This window comes from Archocentrus centrarchus, chromosome 17, assembly GCF_007364275.1.
Source record: "Archocentrus centrarchus isolate MPI-CPG fArcCen1 chromosome 17, fArcCen1, whole genome shotgun sequence".
In the NCBI taxonomy this organism is placed as follows: Eukaryota; Metazoa; Chordata; class Actinopteri; order Cichliformes; family Cichlidae; genus Archocentrus; species Archocentrus centrarchus.
The window spans coordinates 15,961,271-15,973,998 of record NC_044362.1 but is presented as its reverse complement, the minus strand read 5'-3'; the positions used below and the strand labels follow the sequence as shown (position 1 = coordinate 15,973,998).

General features: G+C 39.9%; 1 protein-coding gene across 1 annotated transcript in view; it reads left to right on the top strand.

The window, feature by feature from the left end:
- The window catches only part of gpc1b (glypican 1b), a 65,349-nt gene that overhangs the window by 34,132 nt on the left and 18,489 nt on the right, over positions 1-12,728 (top strand). The window contains exon 4 of the mRNA XM_030752142.1: positions 5,045-5,203. Within this exon, the coding sequence (XP_030608002.1) occupies positions 5,045-5,203 (159 nt within the window). The remainder of the gene's footprint in view (positions 1-5,044; positions 5,204-12,728) is intronic.

The following is a 12,728-nucleotide window of genomic DNA, read 5'->3' as shown; positions in this document are numbered from 1 at the left end:
AGGCCATTTATGTAAAAAGAAGGCAACAACCAACTTGCAATGCTGTGACTGCAACCAATCTCTGTGAATAGCACACATAGCCATTGATGAGTGGTCGTGACAGCTTGCATAATAACAACCATGAAACTAATCTTGTGGTTCATTGTTAGACAGTGGTGCTAGTTTTGGTCATTATGCAGCTGTGTTGTTTATAATGTTGGGGAAGCCTGCAGTCAGCTGAGAATGAAACAGTCACTTTAGTGAAACTTTTCTCCCACTGAAAACGTTGCATCCAGATGAACTGACTCAGCTTTCTGGGATTTCCTCACGTGGATTACTGAGCATCAGTACATACAATGCATAATACAGAACAAGATTATTTGGGTGAGTTACAAATGATGTCATCACAGAATTTGTCTAGCAGAGCACCACTGCTGTTCTTGTTTGCAATACTAATAACTTAAGAGAGCACATATAGTATGACAGCTGATCAGACAGATGTGTGGAGTCAAGGTGTATCTTCATGCTAATGAAATACATTGCTGAAAAGTTAATAAAATATGACCCCATCATTTTTTCTTTTCAGTATGAGGCTTATATACTGTGGATAAACATGTATTTACTTCCTAAATCCATGAATAAATATGGCACCAGCGAGTCTGTAACAGAAAGTGGATATTATGATTTTTTTTAATAAAAAATAGCCATTTCGAGCATTAGTATTATTTTCCCCACTCTGCTGTCGCCCTTTAGATACTCCTGCAGGGGCTTCCCACTCAAAATTGACCCATCCTCCTCTGTTGATTACTCTAGTACCCCCTGGCTATCAGAGTGTTTGTGTTTATGTGTGTGTATATGCACGTGTGTGTGTGTATGCACGCGCATATGTATGTGTGTAGCCTATATGTGAGCGTATGTGTGTGTGTGCATGCTTGCCATTTTGTGTGTGTATGTGTGTGTGTGCTTAAGCAACTGAGAGAGATTAAAAGGAGAAGAGCCACATCTTGCTATCAAGTATAAATTTACTTTTATACTTTGATGGAGAGTGGTTTAGCATCACTGGCACCCAAACAACACACACACTCACACACTCCAGTTTACTGAGTCAAATGGAAGAGAGTGCTTTGTTTGTATCATAACCGACTATTAGGTTAGCCAACTGGAAACATAATGCTGTATTACAGGTGACCTTTCTTGCTGTACTGTAGATGTGTCTCCAGGGCTGTGAGACTTTGTCTGACTGGGTTTCTTCCCACTGCGATTGTTATAGTTGTTACAATGAAAAGCTACACAATGTTTGTACCATACCTGGTATTAAAAAAAAATGCCTATCAAACCGTTTGCTGTGATTAATCCTGATTATTGTATTAACACTTAAGTTTAACACTGCAGTTGAGAAGCACGGCTGCTTGCTGGTGTTATTAAACTTATGGATAGTTGTATTTCATTATAATCTCTGTCACTCACAAGCTCATAAAACATACCTCTAGAATTAAGTGCCTGGCTAGCAAGCGAGACAGAGATAGACCAAGAGATGCACTGCTGTGAACCTGTCTCAGAGACACAGATTAGAGAGCGAGGCACTGCAAGCTGTAACTTAGTGTTATGTGCTGACATTAAACTTGAAAAGGAGAGAACATAAGTTTGCCTGGTTGCTGTTCCTGCAATTCTCAGTTCTCTCTCATAACTATTTTTTGTCTGTTCTTTATAACTAAAAGATACTAGTTCATAGCGCATAAACTAGTTTGTGCTTTGACACAATGAAAGGGTGGGACCTAAGCCTAACTTGCAGAGCCCCGTAACTTGCCTTTGTGATGGAATAGGGCCTCCCACAGCTTAACAGCCCTCGTAGGAATTAAACAAATATAGCTATGTCGCTTGCATTTTTCTTAAATTGCGGTAAATATTTTGAATTTATAAAAACAAAAACATGTTAATTTAGACAGCACTAATTTATACATAAAAATATACACTCTGAGGTGGCTGCATCTGGAAGCTTCACACCTCCCGCTATGTGTGAATGTGAGTGTATTGTGCATCAATATCTATTTAACCTCACTTTTTTCTAAGTAATGTACTTCAAATTGCAGGCAGAAAACAGCTTGTGGTGGAAGAAAGGCCCTCAGTCTCTTAATACATATATGCACTAGAACCAGACCAGGCATTTAAATGTCCATTACAGGTGCTGGCAGATTGCATTTGATTTGACCCAAAAAAGAACAGCATATAATTCCTCTGCCAGTCTCCCTCCACCTCCCACCCTCCAACTATTCAGTGCCGTCTGCCCTTCTGTTTTCTCCTTCCCCTTTGTTAAACTCTACCTCTCAGTCATTTTCTATTTCTCGCACAAATCACACAGACTTTATCCAGGTCCAAACTCTCTCCTGCAGTGCGTGGGTGTGAGCCACATCATTATCAGCGAGAGGGTGCTGAGAAACGCTCAATGTCACCTTCTCCTCTGGTCTGTAGAGCCCGTTCTCCACTTTGGCGTTTAAAGGGGACAATTGCCTTTAATTGCTTCACTTCAGAGCTGGACTGCATAAGGCACTTAAAAGACAGAGAACTTGGTTGCCACTTAATCAGTGAAATGTGAGGATTATTGTTTTACACACAAACCCCTTCCACTGGCTCTAAAACACAACTGAGCTTGTGGACAGGATGGATGGGGGGTGGTGGTGGTGGTGGTGGGGGGGGGGGGGGGGGGGGGGTGTCCTCAGTGAGGATGCAGCTACAGTAAATGAAGGTGAATCACTTGTTTGTGATCATTGAGCCAGTGTGCACAGAAATCATTGGCTCTGATGCTGAAATAGATGGAAGAGTCCTTCTCATTGATTTCCACACTCTGCCTATAGACTTGCCCTGAGCTCAGAGTCTTCTAGATGCATGCTAATGACAGCCTGAGGGACATTAATCATTAGTACAAGACTAATATGTGTTTAGTGAATTTGCCTCTGTGCGCATCATGTAAAGCTCAGCCATCTGAGCTGACATAACAAGCATTTTATGACTTACAGAATCAGAACCAGCAAAGCTTTGATTGTCAGACTAAAGTTTAGTCTAACTATTGAATTCATGTTAATACTAACTCCAACTTGTTATTGGATTCCAATCGTTCACCAATGGATATAACAGAAAAAAGATTTTGAAAAGTGTTACTGTCATCCACAGAATATTTTCAGGCAATATATCATTGCTGTATTTTGTGTTTAAAATCACCTGTTGACCCTCTGGAAACCTCTGGTTGCTAGAGAAAAATGTGTAATCCCTGTTGGCGAGTGGTTGCTGGAGGTTGCTGGCTGTTGTTGGGTAAAATCGTTCACAAAGTGGGTGCTGCACCAAAACCTTCGGTCTCAACATTGCATTGGGCACCCGTAGTTTGTATGGACTACGTAAACGTTTTTGCAAAGCTGTAGTGAAACTTGAAAAAGTGCAATGTAAAGTGGAAATAGAGAATGTCCTCCTTCAAATTAAAATTGTGCCTTACAGCTACAACCAACACATTTCAAAAGGCGCCACCTTTATTTTGAAGGTTAAGGTTTGAAGGCTCTGGTTTGCGTTGTATATTCCACTGTTTCACTACTGCTTGATGAGTAGTTGGCAAGTGTTTGCAGACAAGTCAGCATCATCCATGCAAACTACTAGTGACCATGGCAACCTAAGACCAAAGGAATCTCAAGAAGTTTTTCAGCCCAGAACTTTATAATTCTCTCTGACCAGTTTCACACTAGCTACTGCCAGCAACCTCCCGTACCCACTCACCACCCTCGCATCAGTGGAGAGGGTAATACAGTCAGAGTGGACCTCAGAAAAGAATGTATTTCTATCCACATATTTGCTACAGCCTTTATGAGGTTTGTGTGTGTGACTTTGTTTGTGTGAGAAAGAAAAAAAAAGAAGCTTTAGAATTGTTTCAGAGTTTTTATCATCTTCAAAATTAACTTTTCTTTCCGCTATTTTCCAGAAATGGAAGTGGATGAATGTGTTACGGTGTTAAGTTGTAACATCTGTGTGTGTCAGGTTGGGTTGATTATGGGTTGTTGGGGACTCGTGTTCCTTATTGGGTCATACATTTGTTATTAGGTTAGGTTAGGATAGGGTGAGGTCAGGTTAAGGTTATCTTTAGGCCAGCTGATATATTTAGTTCTAGAGCGGCAGTTCTCAAAATGAGGGACACCCTCCCTGTGGGTGCTCACTGAATCACCGCATGGGGTCGTGGATGATTATGGCTCTATTTCACAAAAATTTTCAGGAGGATAATTTTCTTTTGTTATACAGTGATTGAAAACATAAATAAAAAAATAAAATCTGTGGGTGTGTTGGGGTGTCAGAGGGTTTTTTTCAGCAAACACATAATATTTTATTCTATTTTCATCAAACGTCACAAGAATTTTGTTTGCCTTATGAGAAAAAAAGTTGCATTGATGGGGTTGAAGGAATTTCCATCTTACATAATTTGTCCTGATTACAGCTGCAGCTTGACTGTGGCTTTAATTGCCCGGACAGCCCCCTTGTTTACAGTAAATTCTCTCATATGGTATTTGATTGTGTGTGTATGAACATAACAATGTCAGAACTCATAAATAGCTCCTGCCTACTTCCCTGGGTTTCCAAGTTTGCATATTTGTGTGTGCATGCACTTGTCTGCAAATGTATGCACTGGAATGCTTGTCAGGAGGGCTCATTAAAACTATGCCGATTGCTGCTGTACTCCTTCACCGCTGCTCTCCTTGCCACACAGTTCACCGCATCCCGCCAGGAAATCAAAGGGGCAAATACATGCAGGTCTACCTCCTAGACTTCCAACAGACCATAAAAAAAGACCATAAAAACACCCACTGCAGCTAATTTAGTCCTGCCATGTTCATAGTCACTGTAAAGTATTTTAAAGAGTGGAAACACAAAAGTTCAGTTTTGTCATTCAGTGCTGATTGATGGAAACTGCTAATGGCATGTTTCTTTTTTTTTTTCTTTTCCATTCTTTGTCACCCCTTTTATTCCTTTCTGTTCTTTCCTTCACCACATCCCCACACTTTCTTCTTCTCTGTCTCCATCTGTCCTTTGATAGGCGAGCACCTGCGCATCTGTCCTCAGGGTTACACCTGCTGTACCAGTAACATGGAGGACACCCTGGCCACGCTGAGCCGCACCGAGGTGGAGAGAGTACTCAAAGATGCCGGACGCTCCTTACAGACCTCACTTGCTGGCCAGTCCAAAATCTTTGATGGTGAGCTTTTTGTATTTCTGATAGAATTTAATGACATGAACACGGTAAAGACAATGTAGAGCATATATATCTGTGCAGTTATTTTTTATTATTCTTATTTTACACATACACACACTGATGCAATAGTCAAACTGACAAAAAGCACAACAAATAAATTAAAGACACTGGAACATAAAGTCTACAAAGGGATGCAGAAATTTGATGTGCTGTCATGCTTCAAAATATAATGTTTAGAACACTTTGCTGTTAACTTCAATTACAAACTTTTTTTTAACATTGATGCAAGTAAAACTCTGCAGAGCATGTTTATAATGCAGAGTCAGACCCATAAAAAACAAGAAGCACTCTGAGAGCGCAAACCTCCGCCAAGGCAGTTCACTCTGTGGGCAGTATTTACTTTTAAGAGAATAGTGATGTATTTTGTATATATTCATTTTGTTTTATTTGTTCTTCTAAAATTTACTTTAAGAAGTTTGTAGTGCAGTAAAAATCAGAGCAACGTGACAGATGTTTGCTTTGATTACACAAACATTTTGTAGGAGCAGGCAATGGATAATAGGTACTGGTTTGTAAAAAAAAAAATGAACAAGACTAACTTGAGATTATTCTATAATATTATACTACAGTATATGTCTGACTAACTAGGCAGCTCATTCTCTTTCTCTTGACAAAGCTTTCTTTAAATATTTAACACATTTTGGGATCAGCTTGAAAGAAAGATGAATATGAAATGTAAAAGTGAGATCAGAGGTCAAATGTGATGATATTCAGGTCCCCATATACCAGCACCATTTTCTAAATGTTGCCAATACAAAAGAAGTAGTAGATCATCTACAGCAGATGAACAATATCTGAAAATCATGTCCTTAAGAAACAGAGAATAATCCAGTGAAGATATTTTTCAAAACTGATAGAAAAGTCTGGTCAAATTTTGATCCACCCTGTAATACCACGTGGAAAGCATTGGCAACAAACCAGGAGAACTATTCTCGAAGACTACTAAAAGAAATTGCAAGAAAGCTGCCTAAGAGAGTTCAGTCTGTGTTGAAGAATAAAGGTGGTTAACTCAATATACTGACTTTCAAGCTCATTAAATTTCTGTATTTTCATTTATATTTGCAGATTTTGATAAAACTCTGCACCTATTTCCCATTTTCCCTAGCAATATATAAAAAGAAATGAGGATGCACAGTACTGTCAAAGATTATTATTATTATAGTCTGAATCACTAAATCTGCTCTTCACCATGAAAAAATTATACAATAAGATCATAATAATATAAAATGTATGAAATCTCAACTCCAATCTTTTAATCTCTGAGGGATGGAAGGAGAGAGAGAGTTTAAATGCTAGAACACTGGAACACCAAGGCAATTATTTGTATATAATGACTTGCTCCAGTTAATAGAAGGGTGTCCCTGTGCTCCACTTGTTCCCCTTGTCCAGACTGTGACAATGGATCTGTCAGCTGAGCCTCTGAGCTTGGCTAGTTAGCCTGACCTTTTCAGATCACAGTGATTAGTGGCTGAGAGACTTCTGTTTACTCTGTTTCTATTGCTTTGTGTCCTTCTTTCTCATGGCCCCCTCCTTTTCGCTCAGGGTGCTGTTGCTGTGAGTCACCCCACTGAAGCAAAAGTACACATGCACACAGAAAGCGGTCCAAGACCTACAAATTCTCTCCATTTCAGTTCGTCATCCTACGGCCTTTAAACTTTCCCATTCTTCAGGGAGACACTTCATTTAGCACAGCAGAGCCAGTAAACAACACAGTCTGCAGACACACACATTCAAGCAGCACTCAGCAGCAATCTCTAAACATTGTAATGATTTGCATCCAAAAATTCTAAGATAAACACATGCAGACGCACACATCGTGGACATGGTTGGTTGTGTTCTGTCACAATGAAGCAATTTGGAGCTGTATGCTCGCCAGACATGCTGTTATAAATTTTTGATAGCTGCCGTTGTTTGAGACAGTAAATTAATTAGACTGCTCTTTTTTGTTGATCACAAATGTAAAAACATTTGTACACCCTCTGCTCTCCCCACCCTCCCCAGCTCCTATCAGTTGCGTTTTTTATGCATGTTTTTTGTGTTCTCTTATCTTACCCCAGTGAGCATCATATGGCGATGCAGAGCTGACAGAGGGAGAAGTGTATGTGTGCTGAGACCTCGAGGCCTAAAAACCATCTGCTGAAGGCTTTCTTCTCAAAGAGAGCTGAACGATCGACTGGGGCTAATTGGACCATAATATGTCACACTTGCAGCCACACGGCCGGCAGTTTGGCAGGATAAAACCATTTTTGCTAAAGACATCCTGTTGTTAGTATTTGCTGTTGGGAAGTGGACAATAAGACAAGTTACTTCTATTTCAGACTGCGGTTAAACCACTTCTGCGAGGTTATGGGAGAGATGGTCAAACAGATGAGGATTAGCAGATTTTAGCCATGCTGAGAGAAGAATTATTTGTTCAGTGACTGTGCCATGCTTCCAGTCTCTGCACATCTGGCTGTGTTTAGCAGGGTGTGGGCTAGCTTGCACCATGTGGCTAAATGTAGGGTGTTACTCTTCCAGCCCAGAGACGTTAGGCCTTTTTAGGTTCAGGGACTTTGGAAGAAGCACCAAGCAAGCCGCAGATTAGAGGACTGCCATATTCACATCAGCTGGCTCTGGGCTTGAGAGACTGTACACTGTATATATGTTACCATGCAACTCTGTGTTTAGATGCATAGTGTTGCAAGTTTGTGATTTATTCTGTCACTATATAATTGCCTGTAAGGGATTTTGTACATAACGTGTACATATGTAGTTCACTAGTTATTCCACTGTTATTCATAAAGTGTAAGTGGTGCAAACTAAACGGTATATTACATTAAACAAGTACCCAGTGTAGCAGGAAAAATTAAACAAACATGTAGCTTGACAGATAGGACATATTTGAAATGAAGCACTTGGAGAGATAAAAGAGAGAAACTGAATGTAAAGGCAGAGCGGGGAGGGGGCAAGAAATAAACAGGAATGGAGAGAGGGAACCAGAAAGAGACAGCAACATATGAAAGCGAGAGGGAGAAGGTCAAGAAGAACAAAGAAAGTGATGGCACCAAAGGGAGCTGTGTGTTAGATGGCAGCCAGGTGTGTTTAACAGATGGAAACCTTAAACCTGGCAGGCACTGTTTGGCCTAATAGTGTCATCAGTGACATCTGGATAATTGTGTGTGTGCGTGTGTGTGTGTGTGTTATCACTTGTATTTCTGATACAGCTCAATGCAGAAATGTCCTTTTGTTTGTATAGTATGAAACACACCCTGCCCCTACAAAATTCTCCATTAAATCACAAAATCCCTGCTGCTTTCAAGAACTTGAGGTACTGTGAAATGTGGCTTGTTTGGACCATGACTTAAGAAATGTTTTTTTTTTTCTTGCCATCACTGATTGAACTCCCAGAGATCCATCTATTTCGCTTTCACTATCCTGTGATGGATTAGTATCTTACACCATTAAATATGGATTATATATATAGTCATATAGGTATATAGATAGATTAAGCATGTGTTTAAAGTTTGATAAGGGTGTATTTTTAAACCAAACCATCATCTTTTTCTCACCCTAGTCAAAGAACTTTGGTGCCTAAACCTGACCCCAAACTAAAGACAATGTAGCAAAAACAAAGCTTAGAAGTGTTTCTAGTCAAGACTCAAAATCACCATGGTGGCACAGTGGTGTAATGGTTAGAACTGTTACCTCACAGCTACAAGGTTCCTGGTTTAAACCCCAGCTGGGGTGTTTCTGTGTGGGGTTCAAGTGTTTCTTCCGTGCATATTAAGTTAACTGGTGACACTAAACTTGCCATGGATATGAGGTAGATAAAGTGCCTGAAATGTGTAGGATAAAGGAATGTATGAATGTGTGATTAAATCTGGTCTGTAATCTTAACCGCTTAACCGAGTGGTCAGTATGACCAGGAAAGTTAAATATAAATGCAAGTACATTACAAAGACAGGTGCTTTTGGGTCACAACCTCTTTTAGCTTGACCTCAGCCACACAGGCCACACAGTTGGTGATCCCCTGGCTACCTAGAGAAAAATGTTGGTTCCCCAGCTGGTTGGTTGTAGGAGGCTGCTGGTGAAATCGAGCACAAAAAGAGTGCTGCACCTTATTGTGATTGCTGCAGTCATCTGTAGTTTGGATGGAAGACACCAACTTGTCTGTAAACGCTCGCCATTCATTCTCTGAGCTGTAGTGAAACTTGTAAAAGTGCGACACAAAATCAAAATGGAGAACATTTTTAGTTTCACCTGCTTGGTCAGTAGTTTGCAGACATTTGCAGCCAAGTCAGCATCTTCCATGCGACAGCTGCAACTTGCTAGTGATCAAAGCAATCTCGAGAAGGTTTCTGGTGCAGCGCTGTGTACCTTTTTCTGGCCAATTTCACATTAGCAACTTTCAGCAACCACTTGCGACCTGTCCAGGAATTAACATTTTCCTCTCATGACCAGTGGCTGCCCATTGCATGTATCCAATTAATTTTTATTCAACAAATCACACAATCTTGTACTGTACTGCTCGAACTGTTTACTTGTGACACATTTTACACCTATGTTTCTATAACTGGCTAAGAGATTTGGCTCACTTCCACCTCACACTGTACCACCATTCTGATTTCCTGCTTTTAGGGTCACCTCTGATGACGTCACGAGAGACAAAAGACATCTGCTCCCATTGTGTTGCTCGATTGGTTTATTTTATCTGCATGCAAATCATGTCGGTGGGGACCTGGAGTAGACTGGCCTAATTATGCCAAACGCATTACTCACCAGGAGTGATGACACCTTGGAATGATAAAATGAAAAAGAAACAAAGAGAGAGAGGGGAAGAGGAGTGGTGTGTGAGGAAGGATGGTATAGAAGAACGCTGTGGAAAGTAAATTGAGGGAAAAGGAGAACAAAATGATACTGAGGATAAGAAACCGTATGGACTTTTGGTGGAAAGAACTAAGGGAGAAAAAAAAAATCAGAAAAAGAGAACCAGCTGGATTAAAAAAAAAGAAACAGCTTTGGGTAAATGGTGCATAATGCCAGCCAGGGAAATTTAGAAGAGAGACAGAGAGAAAGTGGAATAAAGGCTTTCACAGAGGGCCTGTTGATAAATGATACGCATTATGTGATGTGTCGGCTTGTTTAATATAAGAGCCTTTTTAACAGCATCTGAATTCTGACTAAGGGGCTCACAGTGTTCCTGGAGCACAGTGTGTGTGTGATAAGTGTTGTTATTGATGGAGAGTCAGCCTGATTCATAAACAGTTTAATGGCTCCCAGACCATCATTTGTGCATTCACTGCACCCAGGACAGCAGTTGTTTGTTCATGCATGTTTTATTTATTTATTTATTTACATTATCCTGGAATAAGTAGGAAAATAGCAGTGAAAGTACCAGAGTTCATCACTCAGGTGGAGGATATCTTTTGGGTCCTGCTCTTAATTTGGTAATTTGGGTAATTGTAGTCCTCTATAATTTGCACATAATGCTGCAATTTAGCAACATTGTCAGTTGGAGGTCAGAATAGAAGTTGGAGCAATTGTATCATTGTACTAATGTCTAATATCCCTCGAAAGGATTTGAATGCTCAGCCATCAACCAATCAAAATCAAAACCACAACCGATCAAAATACATTTAAGCGTACCGTACATCAGAAGAAGCACACTCAAATATTCTAGAGTTCAGCTATACCAGATGTAATGAATGTCCTCTGAGTATTTCCTAATTTTATTTTTTAATATATCTCTGCCACCTGATTTCCTCCCTCCTTCTCTCTTGGCATATGCTTCATCGTTTGCTCCCTGTCTCTCTCTTCTCTGGCAAAGAACCATCCAGCTAATATGATTTTTCAGCACTTGTCAAATGGACAAATAGAATTAAGGCTGTCAAATAAGAAAGAAATATACAGTTGCAGCCTTTGAAGCCCCATTTTCTTATTTTACTCCCTTTCATTCCTTCACTGATCTCCCATTTCAGTCCAATCGTCTCCTGTCAGTATGTGGCGCTCTGCCAAAACTCAACTCCTCTGTCATATCCTAGTGCTAGTTTGCTATTTATGACCATATACTAGCTATATGGGAGTGAGTGGATGAGCTGCTTTAAGTACACCATGCACAATATCACCATTTGCATCGGCTTTAATTATTTTTTCATTTTATTTTGATTATATCAAAATTCTGTTGCAACAACACTGGAATTGTAAGTACAAGGGCTTTGAAACATTTTCTGCACATGCCAGAAACTGTTAACAGCCAATTAGAGGAAACAAACACGTAAGTTTTACTTTTACTAGAGACTAGAGAATGAGGTGATAATAGGCAAACTTGAAAAAGAACTTTTACCGTATAATTACTTCAGCCTAATCACAGAACAATTTGTAATCAGGTTTTTTTTTTGTTTTTGTTTTTTTTTTTCAATTCACTGGTATGAGCTCCATGAGTTCCAACTTTATTAGACAATGATAAATGTTCCCAGACCTGCCAAGCCCTTCACATGAGTGACATAAAGCCTCAGTGAGTTAATACCCTCATGTGAGAAAGTCATTTGAGATCAGTCCAAGCTCTAAGAAAGAGTGATTGGCAGCTGGAGGCACATCACTGGTACCTTTATGTGAATCTCTTGTCAGTAACACAACGTAAGTAGTGGGGAGAAGATTAAAGACAGAGAGACGGTCACGTGAAGAGGGCACATGGAGGGTGAGGCAACTTTTCTAGTTTAAAGTACTGTATTAATTCATGAAAGAATACAGGGGAGAGTAGAATAACAGAGTTATTATATGAGGTGGTAAAAAGAGAGAGAGAGTGTGTGTGTGTGCGCGCGCGCGCGTGTGTGTGTGTGCTTAATCAGGTTTTGAAGCATCCAAATAAGAGAAAATAGGAAGAGACTTAAAATAACCTTCTGACATGTCAAGGTGGCCTAGATATGAAGCTCAGAGTGATTACAAATGAAATCATTAACTCCCCACTCAGCGCAGGAAGAAAGTCATTAAGGCACACATGCTTCACTTGGCCCTTGCATGTGTGTGAGTTGGAGAGATGAAAGACTGAAAGACAGAATGTGATGGAGGTTAGAGTGCATCTGTGGTGATGTTACTGATTTTCGTGATCTGCTGTCACATTAAAGAATGTTATAGCTGTTAATTACAAGGAAATGCATTAAGTGTGGTTGGTATTTGTAGCAGACGCAATATTTTCATGATATCACAATCAGTAGCAACCTTTATTTATATTTACAGTTTGTTCGAGTTAAACTTGGACAAAAACGGATGTTATGATTGTTCTTAAACTTGATGTGCAGCACATGGTGTATTTGTGGCTAGACCCACTCTGTTGGCTATTAAGTATTATTTTTCTTTTATGGTTATGAACACAGAAGGTTTCATTTGTCTGAAAGACTCCCTTTCATGCATGTATCGACTTGTCAATCAAATTAGAGCTTGCGTTTATATACCAGGGTGGCTCATATGGTTCCCAGCAGATAAATGTTTA